Source organism: Arachis ipaensis, chromosome B09 (genome assembly GCF_000816755.2).
Source record: "Arachis ipaensis cultivar K30076 chromosome B09, Araip1.1, whole genome shotgun sequence".
Lineage (NCBI taxonomy): Eukaryota > Viridiplantae > Streptophyta > Magnoliopsida > Fabales > Fabaceae > Arachis > Arachis ipaensis.
This window is the reverse complement of record NC_029793.2, coordinates 125104153-125119505: the sequence shown is the minus strand read 5'-3', so window position 1 is coordinate 125119505 and position 15353 is coordinate 125104153. Positions and strand designations below refer to the sequence as shown.

At 34.4% G+C, this 15353-nt stretch overlaps 1 protein-coding gene across 7 annotated transcripts in view; it reads right to left on the bottom strand.

Annotated features, from left to right (window-relative positions):
* LOC107618826 (polycomb group protein EMBRYONIC FLOWER 2-like) overlaps positions 1-15353 on the bottom strand; it is a 34249-nt gene that overhangs the window by 13417 nt on the left and 5479 nt on the right. For 5 of the 7 annotated variants that reach the window (XM_021112776.1, XM_021112778.1, XM_021112779.1 and 2 more), the window contains exons 1-3: positions 2779-2919; positions 2495-2657; positions 2336-2404 (exon numbers count right to left, since the gene is read on the bottom strand). The exons of 1 other annotated variant lie outside the window; for it this stretch is intronic. In XM_021112776.1, the coding sequence (XP_020968435.1) occupies positions 2336-2404; positions 2495-2657; positions 2779-2904 (358 nt within the window). In that variant the 5' untranslated portion in view covers positions 2905-2919. Of the gene's footprint in view, positions 1-2335; positions 2405-2494; positions 2658-2778; positions 2920-15353 lie in introns of those variants that run through there. One more of the 7 variants, XM_021112777.1, reaches the window with a different exon arrangement.

The window sequence follows — 15353 nt, the reverse complement described above, 5'->3', positions numbered from 1 at the left end:
ACGAATAGAAGAGAAGAGGAAGAGCAGAAATGGAGACCCTAGTTTGGAGGTAGAGTCTCTACTCTCTAACTCTATGGCTCTGCAATTTCTTTTTCCGAAAAACCTACTAGACCGGCCAAACTGGAAATGGTTCAATTGGTTTGCCGGTTTTTTATCGATTCAAAAGGTATTTTACCGGTTTGTGGCAGACAGGTTATGTATGTCAACCACACCGGAAGCCAGTTTCTAGTTTAACCTGATCAAATTACCAGTTCAGTCCAGTTCTCAGAACCATAGAAATTACCTAGGGGTGTGCATGGCTTGGCTCGACCCGAAAATCCGGCCCGGTCTCGAATACTTTAGGGACTATTTTGGTGTGATTTCACCGGGTCTAGGGCCGGGTAAGGGTCTCAAAAATAGACTCGGTCATTATTTCGGATCGGGACCGAATCATGGCTTGGGTCACCCGAAATTGACCCGGTGGCCCGGTCATCATACACAATTAATATTTTGTATTATTAGTGATGGATGATGGCTATTTTTATATGGAATTTAAGTATTGTAAACCTTAATATTTTGTGTTATTAATTATTATAAGACTATAAGTTAATGTTTTATGTTTAAAATGCATAAGATTTTAGACTAATGCATAATATTGTATTATTTATATTGATTTAAATATTTGGAGTTATTAGATAATATTAATATTGATTATGGTTATGCTTTAATTTTAGAGAAGAGTTGGTTCTTGTTATATTTTTCTAAGTGAATTTTACCATGTCAAATAATGGTTGGAGTCTTGGAAATTTGGATATTTTCACATGCTAGCTTATAAGAAGGTATCAAGGTAATGTAATGTTAACGACCCGGTTTTTACCCAGTATAATCGTGGCCCAAAAGTGTATAGGTTTCATCGGGTCTAGGGCCGAGTTCGAGTCTAATAAATAGGCTCGGTATATATTTCAGGTCGGATTTGGATCACATCAAATCCGGTTTCACCCGGTCTATGCACACCCCTAAAATTACCCATTTCATTAAAATCAACACGGGGGGAGACCTGTTACTACATACTAGACCTTGAAACATCAGCTTCTTTTCTAAAATAAAATCACAGAAAATCTAATTACATAAGAGTTAGGAGGGTAAAAAGAAGGAAAATATATAATCAATATAGCAAAGGTGAATAGTCTCTCGACATATCTAGAAGAGAAACTCTATAAAATAATCTATTCAGTCTTTTAATCTTTAATAAAGCATTAGTTACAAATCATTTCATTTGCACACTGCAGAATTATGATACTATTCTTTTTAAGAACCAAAATAAAAGCTTATGCTTTTAGTTGCAACATATATGAATTGCTTATGATCTCTTACACACATCAAGCCTCAAAGTAAATTTTTAAGCACTTAATTGAGCAGGTTATTATTCAATCGGGATCGAAGAGTGTCATCGTGTGTGTGAACATGTGTTCATGTGTACATGTGGTTCAACAAATATAGTTCTGAAAATTGAACCAGACTGACCGGTATAATTGGGCTAATCGGAAACCAGTCACCAATCGATTAGCCTCATGAATCTCCTGACAAAAAATCAGTTACAGAACTGGTCAAATCGACAGCTAACTGATAAACCGATAGAACCGGCCGGTTTATTAAAGGATTTCCAGTTCGGTAAACCATTCCAAAATGGCGCCGTTTTCACCTTTTAAAAAAAAAAAAGGAAAACCCTAAATCCACAATGCAACCCAGTCCCACACTCCCACTCCTACTCCCGCTCCTCTCCCTTCTCTCTTCTTTGAAACTGAAGTGAAAGTTTGAAATTGAAAGAACAAAGAACCTACAGCCACTGCAGCCACCGCAGCCTGCAACCACTGCAGCCCCGCAGCCCCCACAGGCACCACATCCACTGCAGCCATGCAGCCACCGCAGCCCTGCTTCGTTATCATCGCCGAGCTCTCTCTCTCTCTGTATCCGTTGGTATCGCCGTCTCCATTGTAGCCCCGCAATCCTAAAGATGTCGTCGAACTCTTGAAGCTTCTCGTCCACCACATTGGAACGTTGCTTCCACAATTATTTGATGGCACCACCAAAACCAAATTCGGAAGCACCAAAACCATTTATTGAATTTATATATTTAAAATTATATATTAGTGTTTTAATAATTTTATTTAATATTTAATTAAATTGGTTGAACCTCGGTCGAACCAGTAAATCATTATTAAACTAATGACTTTACTGGTTTATTGACCGGTCCGATTCTCGCAACCTTAGTTCAACTAATAGCAAGGTAACAACAATATGGTCATTTGCAGCCAAATTTTACATTTCATATATAAGCAATAAAAGCATATCTCACATTTAGATGAATTCGGAGCTAAAGGCACCAGGCTTACATTGACCCCGGATGGGAAATTTGGGTTCTCCACTGCAAGTAAAAAAGAATTTAGCAAGAATGATATTATATTATATTGCATGTGTCATGTGTGTGTACAGGATTACGCAAATACATGCATACCGGCGGTGAAAAACAAGAGAACAAGTGACCCGGATTTAGCTGTCAGAGCTAGTCTATGAATGTCAGGGAGCAAAAAGTTTGCTTTTTGTTGAGTATCAACATCAACTTCAGAAGGATCTTGAAAGATGAAAACCCGACCAATGCGATATAAAGCAGAATACTTCTTTGTTTTTGTAGTTAAAACATCAAGAATCAGAAACATTTATTAGATAAAATATATGTAGTAAGAACCCAATTGGCATGAGTAATATTAATTAGCTCATAATAACATGCGCAATTCCTACCTTGGCATCCTCATCTTTAGAAACCACCCTTGCTAGACAAATATACAAGGGAAATAAAGCTTGAGTTTGATCTATATCACCCAACAAAGCTGTCAATTGTATCCTAATCATTGAAATATAATTCATTAGTATCACAGATAAGATACTTTACATAGGTAAAATGAAAGAAAAATTAGGAGAGAAAAAAGAGCAAAATTATGCCTTAAATGAAACCTTTACAAACTACGTCATAGTCAATCAAATGTATCAACGGGTACATATCCACAGCTGAATATAAAGGTTAAAAATGGTATCACAACATGTACATAATGTATATCTCATTGATCTTTAAACAGAATCTTATACTAGAAAAGATTATTAGTTACTCTTAGGAAGCATGTCATATGTTTGCAAGCACTAGTTAGATACGGTTGGACAATCTTCATCCCATTTTACATTAGGCTTGGTCACGAATTGTGACGTTTGGAGTTTAACCAACATTGGATTTTAGATCTTTGTATAGATTGGACAAGGTTATGTTCTGATGTTGACTTGCAGCTAAATGGTGATCATAGACTGACAAACATGAATATTCGCCGGTTCTTATTAAATAAAAACAAGTTCAAATGATCAAATTTATAACCACCCAAAACCAATAAATGGCTCCTAAGCTTCGCAAATATTTTTATTTAAACTTTAAAGTGAATGTAGCACATCCACCCTGTAGGCATGTGGCATGAAATGACATAAATTGTGAAAGAAATGGTGCAAGTAGGAGAAGGAAGATTATCTTTGGTAACTCTTGCCTCTTTTTTTGCCTGGCCTCTATCTTATAGTCCAAACATCTCTGAAGAAATGTAGGCTACAAAATAGAAAAGTATATTGTTAGAATAAAACATGCAATGTCATTGTCACACATCAACATAACATGAGGAACCCAACATGATATTTTTTCAATTTTTTTCACAAAACAAGAAATAATTTAATAAGAAGAGAATGAAATAAGCAAGTAGAGGTAAGCAAGTGACAAGGCAAGTAAACAGAAAGTACAAGAAATCCTTCTAAAACAATAGGAACAGAAACAATAATGTTACTTAGAATAAAATACACCCTATGCTCATGTAATATATTCCATGAAAAAATATGAATAGTCACAATATAACTATCAATAACAGATAATTTTAACCAATCATATGCAGTACATTTCGTAAAGCACGTCGCCGAAGAATGTTGTAGAATTCTACAGGCTTGCAATAAACTGCAAAACTCTCTTCTGCAGAAAGCTCCTCTTCAATAGATAAATCCCCTTGAGCGTCTAGATAGCATATTTGATTTATGTTTCTGAAATATTTGCACAGATTGACAGATATAAACATTGACTAAGCTGCACCACTTTTCTGAAAAGAAAACTACATTTGTTTCTCGAGAACAAGAAACAACCAAGAGAACATCAAAGATGGTCATAAGAGAACATACGATGTTTCACAAGTTGTAGTAGGAAAGCCTGGCATCGTTAGAGAAGTATCAGATATATATAACACTTATCTGAACCTTTTAATTTGCGAAACTTTCTCAAACGACAAACCTGCAACTGAAACTACTGCAAGATATCATCAAAATCGTGTAATAAGTTATATACTCCTCTTCTATAATTAAGGAAAATAGAACAAATATTTAACTAGCAAATTTATTATCCATAAAGTCATCTATCCTATTTGAAATTGAATGTTTTCTATGGTTTATTACTACTGAACAAAAGTTTAGGATACGATAATTATCATTTTTTTCACATAAACGATACGAAATCCCAATCTTCTAAGGAATGAACTGCAAAGGATACAATTTTAATCATCACTAGGATGTAGAAAGTAGAATTACCTGATATGATTCAATCACTAAAAATCTCCGTAGTATTCAAAAGGATTTCAAGTTGATTTTGTGTGACACTTGAGGACTAGGGTTTGTGAGTTGCGGCGATGAAATCGAGAACTCTCGATATATATAGCCTCATATTCGATATGGTTGAGATAAGGACTTATTAAATTATTAAAAAATGTAATAAAATAAGATTATGATCTAACTCACGTGTAAGAGAAATATTATATTGTTTCCAATTAAACCAATTTCATTCAAGTAGAATAACATGACACGATAAATATGATAAAATTCTCTTTTAAATGCAAATAAGTCATTCATTGTGTATGTTATTTCAAACTTCATATATATTAAATTCATTAAGAATGATGTTTACCATGCCTGTACTTTTATTTGATTAATTTTTTTTATCAATATCATTATAAGTCACTAGATCCCAAAAGCATAAAGCTTGAGGATTACCTCCTAAATGTATGCCAATGTAAGAGAGAGGCCACCATAGGACTCCAACCAGACAAGGAGCAAAAGAAATTGATTATCCATAGTTGGTTCTGAGAAGAAAAACGAGTCATTAGTTGAATCAAGAATTCTCTATATATGTGGAGAACATTGTTCTCACCTAAATTAAACTCAAACCAAAATTATTGGAAGTTTATTATTCTATTAAAATATACCAAAGCCAACTCAAAAATCATACAAAGTGAAGTTTAAATTTTCCAAGTTCAAGCAAAAGATAACATGTATTGTCCGACTTACACAAAAAAAGCATAAGAATTCACATAACTATATGACCAAAACAAATACTTACATGTGATGCATGTATAATGTTCAGTCGGGAAGAAAAACGCCAATCAATTATTATGCACAAGAGTACATGCATTGGAATGAGTTATTGATAATAAGATACCCTCTTCATGAGCAAATCTACAAGATAAGAAAGGCAGGTGTATCATGCATTACCAGGGAAGAGGGGATTCGATGGTTTCTGCTGGAGGAGGGTTGGATGAAACTCAACGATGATGGATTTGTCATCCAACCCAGCCAGAGGAGACTGTGGAGGCTTGCTAAGGGACGCTCTTGGAAGACCTACCATAGGATTTAACATGAAGATTGGGTGTTGTACCATCACTATGGCTGAGTGATGTTCGGTTTCTTGTATGGTTTAGAATTTCACAAATGAAATCTCGTTGCAAGTATAGTTTTAAGCCAACAAAGAATCCTCACATACAAATTTATTGGTTGTCATAAGTACAAATCCCAATAAGAATTAACCGAAGTATTTGAACCTCGGGTCGTCTCACAAGGAATTGCAATGAAATGTTCAATTATTGGCTATGAAGAGGGTAAGGGGTTCGGTTTGGTAATTGACAAGAAAATATAAATGACAAGAAAGTAAATTACAAGAATTAATAAAAGGATGGAAAAGAACTCTTGGCTAAGACATGGGGAATTGAGATCACCATCCTTGTCTACAAACCATATATTGACAATTATGAGGAACCAAGCTCATTAAGTGTACTTCTATACTTGAAGTATGTCAAATGGCTTGATCAACATCAATCCATAAGTCCTATCCTAGCCACTAATTGACTTAGTAGTAGGCTAGTAGCAATGGTTATCAAATTGACCATTAAGGATTCTCAAATCACCAATTCAATGAGACCCAATGACTCAAGATCAATTAATTCCCTTAGCCTAGGCCAAGAGTCAAGAAAACTACTCAAAAACTAGAGAAAACATTTTATCAAACACCTAGAGTGCAATAAAAGTAAATATCACAAAATGCAAGAATTAACAAAATCCACAACTATCATAAGCAAGAAATCAACAATAGCAATGAAGGTAAACATAAAAGAACATGGAAACATAGAATTGCATTAAAAGAAATCAAGATCCAACAATTGTTCATTAACATAAAAGAGAGCAACATAAGAAATTAACAAGAGAGACTAAGAAGATTAAGACAATAGAACACTAAAATATAAAGAGAATTGAAATCAAAACAAGAATTGAAAGAGAAATTTGAGAGAGATTAACCTAACTTCACCCTAATTTCTATCCTAAATCTAGAGAGATGAGAGAGCCTTTCTCTCTAAAATTCTACTCTAAAACATGATGAAACTAAACTATGGCTACTTGGTTCATTCCTCCTTCAATCCTTGGGTTCAATAGCATCAGAAATGAGTTGGATTGGGCCCAAAATGAGCTAGAAATCGCTGGCCACGATTTGCCTTTAGTGAGTCACGCTGATCCACCCATGCGTACACGTGATGCACGCGTACGCATCTCTAGACGCCAGGAAACTATGGAAAATTTTATATCATTTTGAAGCCCCGGATGTTAGCTTTCCAACGCAACTAGAACCGCCTCATTTGGACCTCTGTAGCTCAAGTTATCATCGATTTAGTAGGAAGATGTTAGTCTTGACAGCTTTGCGATTCCTTCATTTGTTCATGAGTTCTCCCACTTTGCATGCTTTTCCTTCATCCCTTCAATCCAATATTTGCCTCCTAAATTTGAAATCACTTAACAAACATATCAAGGCATCGAATGGAATTAAAGTGAATTAAATTTAGCTATTTTAAGGCCTAAAAAGTATGTTTTCATACTTAAGCACAAATTTAGGGAGAATTACAAAACCATGCTATTTCATTGAATAAATGTGAGAAAAGTTGATAAAATTCCCCAAATTAAACACAAGATAAACCACAAAATTGGGGTTTATCACTGAGTTATGGGAATTTTATGTTGGATTGAATTTGGCAAGGAGCTACCAATCACTAAGCTAATGGTAGAAGGAGACTCCAAATGTGCCAATGACTTAATCCAAAAGCAGGACGTCGTTCATCACATCAGTTACTCTCTCATTAACTCCATCAAGAAGCTTCTAGCAGAAATCGGTGATACAGCCGTCGATCACATCTTCAGGGAGGCAAACTCTTGCACTGATACTCTAACTAGACAAGGGGAATTTCACGAAACTGGGATCGGCTTCTTTGAAAGCCCTCATTCCTTCTCTTATCCCTCACATCCTTGCTGATGTTTCTGGAACTAATTTTTCTAGAGTGTTGAAGTGCTAGTTTTTTAGTGTTTCTGGGTCTTTCACCCATTTGTGTATCAAAAAAGTAAAATAAAATAAAATAAAATAGTTTGCCATGAAAAGGTATGCTATGGAATTCAAAGTGACATAATATAGGGACCCATTAGTTAGTGTCTATATGGCAAGTAAATCAACTTAAACTTTATATACAATTAAGAAAACTATTTATATTGAGTTATCGCAAACCGACAATTTATCATATTGTTCAAATTACCCACAGTAGGCAAATCATGATCATTCATTCTAATAATTCTAGGAAAATTTTACGAAACCAATACCGTTATGTGGTAAACTTGCTTGAGATATAAGGAGACCTGCAATTGAAACAAGACATGGGGAATAGAAACCAATTACTAAAATGAGGGAAGTCAGGGACTAGCAACTAGAGCATATTTAAGAAGGAGCAACCATTAACAAATAACAACTGTCAACAACTTTTGCATATCATTGATTTGGCAAACACAACTTTTATGTAACATTGATTTGCCAAACATTTAGATATATAATAATGAGTAAACAAATTGACAACCTCAACGATAACCATAAATGAAATGTTTACAATCAGTACAAAAAAGTTGCAATATAATTTCATTTAGTCACAATGCTTGCTGCAAATTCACCATAACTAAAAGAGCTTCACCGTTAAGCCAATCACAACATTCTTAAATGTACACAATATCATGAGGAGGTCGGCATAAATCCAAAATCCAAAATCCAAAGTTATTAAACTTGAGTTCAGGAAAGTTCACCAGGAGTTCAACATAAATCCAAATCGTAAACTCTCATGTGTTTACTTTACATCATGATAACTAAAGTCTGTAAAATTAAATAACGTATGAAATTGTAATTGCTTACATTGTTATATATGTATATATTGTTAAACAAAAAGAAATAAATACATATGCCATCTAACATGAAGCCTATATCAAGTTCTACTTTATCCTAGGCCTAGTCAACAAAACAGAATAAAAACAAAGTAGTTCAGCTCATCGAAAATCCGACGGTGAGTGACCCAAATTGGACGTTCGCCCATTTTCATATTCCTTCCTCAATTCGCATGGAGATGGAGTTATTTAGTTAAGAACACCTAAAAAGACTTGTGGACTTTTTGGAAGATAGTAATATAATGATTCCCATTTGTCCATGAGAGTGTTATTCTCAAAACAACACTTAAAAGCTAACTAAGTATCGTTATTATTGTTATTAACTTATTATTAGTATTATTACACTGAAAAAGAACACGTTGAATTTTCTAGAGTCAACACATTTAATGGGAGGAGAAAAAACATGATTCCCATTTGTCCATGAGAGTGTTATGCTCAAAACAACACTTAAAAGCTAACTAAGTATCGTTATTATTGTTATTAACTTATTATTAGTATTATTACACTGAACAAGAACACGATGAATTTTCTAGAGTCAATGCATTTAATGGAAGGAGAAAAAACAGTGAGCAGCGAAGACAATACCTAATGATGGTGACATTGTCGTGATGGCGAAGATAGCAAGACAGGCTTATGATGGCGGGATGAGCTCAACTTCCGATGAGAGAGAGAGAGAGAGAGACAGAGAGCCGGTTACCAGACGGAGGGAGAAGTGAGGAACGTTGATGAACATAAGGGGAAACGGAAACTACGCTTTTTTACCTCTTACATGTGTCAGCTGCGGTGGTTTTTTCTTTCCTTTATTTTATATTTTAAAAACAATTACGCCACACATCCAACGGTTTTTTTAACCAAATTGGCCAAAATTAAAAAAAATCACACAATATCTGTCGCGAATTATGTACTTCTTTTTTCGCATATTTTCTCCTCATCATCGTTGAATTTTTTTATTTTTTCTTCTCCTCCTTTGGATAGTCACTTTTTATTTTTCATATTGGAGTGACAATTGCATTTTTCAAAATTATAGATGACTGGAGTGTTAACTTCGTTTGCTTTAGAGTACATAAATCATATCCTGTAATTTCTATTTTATAAAAATTAAAAAAAGGTCTAGAGAGTCAACTAAAACATAAGCCAATGAAGGCAACTTCTTTTATTTTTTATTTTAAAATTCAAAAAATTAGGCTAATAAAGAATTTTTTTTTGTAACAAACCTGTTTTTTAACTAGTTGATTGGAGTTGTCTTCCTCCCTAGTTGATTCTCTAGCAAAACTGAATTAAAAAATCTTAGATATAAAAATCAAATCCTCAAATTTTAGTTCTTTCTATAATTTTAAAGAATACAAAAAATTACAATATTAATGTATATCATGTAACGATCCACAATTTTGAAAATATAAATAAGCTATAATTCATTTCATAAATTGGAGTTCCTTATTTTAGAAATTATTTTATTATAAGAGTTCAATTAAATTCAGATTCTTATATATATTTTTAGAATTATTCTCCACATACAAGCGTTTTTCCCATATAAGTCTTTACAAGTCATTTATATTCACGCGCTTCGTGCCCTTACTGCATGTTCTTCTTCTACTTCTTCTTCGTTATTTTTCTTTTTCGTTATCGTCGTCATTAACACCACCACCTCCTCCTCCTCTTTCTCCTTCTTTTTTCATTGGAATTTCTTCACCTCCTTTTATTGTTTTAAATCCAATCAAGTGGTTGAGGTTTGGTTCAATTCAGAAGAAAAAAATGTAGTATTAGAGGAAACATTTTTCTGTATTTGCAGCAAATTTGAGTGTAACACGGAGATATTTTGGTGTATTTTAAGAATTTTAGGTGTATTTTTGTTCTGATAAGTTCTGCATAATTCAAAACTCTTCCTCTTTCTCCTACTCATCTTCTACTGCTTTTTTTATCATCATCACCATCTTCTTCTTCTTTTTGTTTTACCTTCTCAAGTTTCTTCTTGTTTTACTCTCTTAACAAGAATAAAAACAAAAGAATCAAACAAAGAAGAAGAAGAAACACATAATGCTGCAAAATTACTTAGAAGAGGATGAACTTACATTCATTTAACTAAAAGAAAGAAAGAAATAAGGAAAAAAAGAAGAAGAAAAAAATGCAGCATTAGAGGAAATATTTTTTTGTATTTGCAGCAAATTTGGGTATAACACAAAAATATTTGGGTGTAATATGAAGATATTTGAGTATATTTTAAGAATTTTGGGTTTATTTTTGTTCTGATAATTTCTGCACTATTCAAAATTCTTCCTCTTCCTCTTCCTCATCTTCTATTGCTTCTTCTTCTTCTTTTTTTTATCATCATTACCATCTTCTTTTTTTTCTTATTCATCTTTTTTTTTTTGTTTTACATTCTCAAGTTTCTTTTTGTTTTACTCTCTTAACAAGAATAAAAACAAAAAATCAAATAAAGAAGAAGAAAAAATACATAATGCTGCAAAATTACTTGGAAGAGGATGAACTTACATTCATTTAACTAAAAGAAAGAAAGAAATAAGGAAAAAAAAGAAGAAAAAAATGCAGCATTAGAGGAAACATTTTTCTGTATTTGTAGCAAATTTGGGTGTAACATGAAGATATTTAGGTGTAACACGAAGATATTTAGGTGTATTTTTATTCTGATAAGTTCTGTATAATTTAAAACTCTTCCTCTTCCTTCTCATCTTCTACTGCTTCTTCTTCCTCATCTTCTTATTTCGTTTTTTTTATAATTCTTCTTGGGAGAGAAAATCAAGCAAAGAATAAAAAAATACATAATGTTGCAAAATAATAGAAAGAGGAGGAGAAAAAAAATGCAGCAACAATAACAACAATAAAAAGAACCACGATGAGGATGAAAACGCGAAGAAGAAGAAGAAGAAGGAATGCGAAGAAAAATGAGGAGGAATGCAAAGAAGAAGGAGAAGAAGGAGAAGGAGAAGGAGTAGGAGGAAGAACATGGAATACAAACGTTGAAGAAGAACCGTTTCTCATTTCGCGCTATTCAAAGTTGAGGAAGCGCGTGTTTACACGCTCTTTAAATTTTACTTGTGTTTTAATATATCCAGCTTTTATAATTATCCGTTTAAGATATTTATAACTTGAATCGCTGACTCAGCAGCCTTATAACGCGACACCCAACCCCATTCTTTGACAACTCATCACTACCTTAATTAATCATCATCATTATCCTTCATTATCTCTTGGAAACGAACCAATAAGAAATAAAAAAGAAAGAATGGCCGTGAGAGAGAAAGAAAGAAAATCATGGAACCTCAACCCTTCTGAGTTCGATTTCTTGATATTCGTAACTCCAATAAAAAATCTAATCCAATAAAAGTGTTCGTATCTTCTTCTTCTTCACGTTGACGTTTCTTTTGTTCGGTAGAAGTTGATGGTGACATAGCTCCCCTTCCCCTTGAGTTTGGCCAATTGGAGTTCTAGGAGGCACAGACAATTTATGACGTTTCTTCTTCAGCTGCTCGGTCAAAAAGCTTCTCCGGAGCTTCCGTTGTTTTGATTTCATACGGAGGTAGGTTTGGTAATTTTATAATAATTAAATGTGAATTTTATAAGTAAATATTGGTTTGATTGATTATTGTTGAGTTTGATTGAGTTTTATGTTGAAATTTTGTTGAATTAGTGTTGTTGCTTGTGAATTGTGGTTCGGCCATGAAGAACAGCCCAGCTGGGGTTATTTTGATAATTTTAGGGCTGTTGTTGTAAAACCCGTAAAATTAATAAGTAATTAGCTAATAAATTAATAATTATTAGAAAAAAATTAAGGATATGAATTTTATAGTTTAATAAGATAGAGCTAATTAAAATAAGACTTTTAACACTAATTTTAAAGAATTTGGTCCAAGATTTGGCTGAAGGGGCCAAACCGGTTGAATCGGGCCCTATTGGGCCCAAGGCCCAACCCATTCCACTCACACTTAATGACTCAGCACACTCTCTCTTCCTCCATTAGCATTTCACACTGGAAACTTGAGGAGAAGGGGGAGAGCTTCCAAAACACAAACCCTCACCTTCCAAACTTCAATTCTTGATAACTTTTGATTTAGAGTTTTGATTGTCGCACCGTTTGTGGCCACGCGACCGCAGTGTCAAGCTCTACAAAGCCCAGTCATTAATTAGGTATGGAATTCACTTCCCAGTTTTAGATTCTCTCCTTCCCAATTTCGAAATTCAATGTGTATCCATGTTGAATCTTGCTTAATTTTGGTGTTTAGGTTCGAATTAGCTTGTGGGTTTTGTTGGGTTTGACTCACTTGAGCTATAGGCAAGGTAAGAACCCTAACCCTCTTGTGAAATTGTGAGATTTTGAGTTTAGGGATTAATTATAGTGATATATGTAGTTTAGATTGAATGTTGTTGGTGAAAAATCAAATTGGAGGTCAAACTTGTGAAATTGAAGCTTTGGATCAATTATGGAAGCTAGGATTCATTGGTGTGGGGCGGTGGTTGATAGCTTGTGTTTCGGGGAACACTTGAGGTGTTCTAAGTTTATTAGAGAATCGGCCAAGGTATGGTTTAGGTTTCTCGTATTTAATATATAATGTCTTGTAAAAACTTAGCTAGATGACCATAGGATAGGTTGGAATTGTATGTTTGTGTTAAATGCTTAGTAAAGTTTATGAAGGATGTTGAATTAGTATGATAAGGAGTTGATGATTGTTGCTTATGGTTGGTAGTTGATGATGTAGTGAAAATTAGGAGTTTTGGAGATGGATTGGTAATTTAGTTGACATGGTATGTAGAGTTGATAATGAGGACTTTGATGGGGGTAAATAAGAATGTTGGTTATGGTTATGTGAAGGATAATGATTTCTATGTTATGATTGAAAATGTTGGAAGGAAATGTATGCAAACTTGAGGTATGATTGTTTGTGGTAGAATATGGGGTTGTAGTGCTGTAAATGGTATGTTTTGGTGCTATTATGAGTATAGAAATGTTGGAATTGAGTTATGTTTTTATGAAAATAGAGGTTTGAAGATTTTGTGAAAAATCCTATTTTTGGCCGAACATCGGCGATCCATAACTTGGCTTCCGGACCCCTAAGTTCTTTCAAACTCATTTCATATGAAAATTGGATCCGTGAAGTTTATGCCGTTTGAAGAATGGATGAAAAATGTTTTAAAACGAACAAGTTATGCGTGTCGGAAGTTTGGAGTTCAAAACTAAAATCTGCAGACTTTCAGACTTAGCCAAATATTTGACAAAACCTCCTTGCATGCGTACACATACCCTTCATTTGTGAAGGGTCGTTTCTGTCCAGCGTACATGCGTACGTAGACAGTTCTATGCGTACGCGAAATGGGCCAAGCTGCACGCCCATGCGTATGTGTGGCCCTTGTTTCAGCAAATCAAGGTTTTGTGTTTTAAAGCTAAATTTCGAACTTCTAAACCTCTATTTTAATTTCTTTGGCCCTAGATCTTGTTAGTAAGCCTAGTAATAGGATGAAGCTAGAAAATGGTGGTAACTTGAAAATGAAGAAAGATTTTTAAAAGGTAATATGTGGTTAGAGAAGATGGTATTTGATTGATAAAGATGATGAAAGTGGTATATGAGGCAATTAAGAGAGTAAAGTAACACTGAGAATGATGTGTGAGACATTTGATGATGTTAATTAATTGAGAATGATGAGATGAGCTATGAATTATTGTTGAGAATGAAAATGATATTTATGAGACATGATTGAATTATTATTGAGACATTCATTGACCCCCTGTACGTAAGATGTGACCGGGCATTTTAACTCCCCGGGCTCCCCCATAGGCATGCATATATGGAATATTATTGAGTTTGGGGTGTTGTCTCTCCAAAGTCAGCCCCATGTCAGCTTGGGATTCTTCCCATGAAATATTATTGAGCTTGGGGTGTTGTCTCCCCCATGTCAGCTTGGGTTCCGTCCCATGGTTTATTTTTGAGCTTGGGGATGCGCGTACAGAAGGACTGTCCACGGTTAGCTACCAGGATATGTCGGGATAGCTATATAACCGACAGTTGATATCAGCAGCCATAGGGTAGGCATACATCATATGCATATTGTTTGAATTGCTTGCTTGTGCATTAATTGGGATTGCCTAAATGATTTTAATATGCTAATTGTTATACTTGCTATCTGTATTATTTGTATTCTACCTGTGTTTGCCATTGTCTATTTGTTTGTCTTTGTAATTTCATCGGAGTTAGAAGAACGGAGGAAGGGCAGAGAAGTTAGGGATTTAGTTAGGCTTAAGACTTGGTTAAGTTAGGAATTGTTAGAAAACCACCTTGACTTATGGTTTCTATTTTAGTCCTTTAAGTTTTATAATCTGAGAGTCGGCATTCTAGGAATGCCTCTGGCATTCCCAGGACCTTATATCTTATGTACGTGGCACCTTTACCATACTGAGAACCCCTGGTTCTCATCCCATACGATATTGTTGCTTTTCAGATGCAAGTCGAGAGGCACCTCGCTAGGGTCTGGAGTTTCTGCAGCGAAGTGGATTCATTTTGAGATTTTACTTTTGATCTTTTGTTATATATATGTATAGACTTTCCTCATGTATATATATGCTTTATTGTTGCACCTCTTAGAGGTTTATGGAGAACTAGGGTTTTAAACATGTATTTTGGGTTATGGGATTGTATATTTTGTATGTAAATATTCTCCGGCCAGCCTTAGCTTCGCAGGTTGAGTTAGGAGCTTGATATTCTGTATTCTTGACCCTCTATTCTCACTTT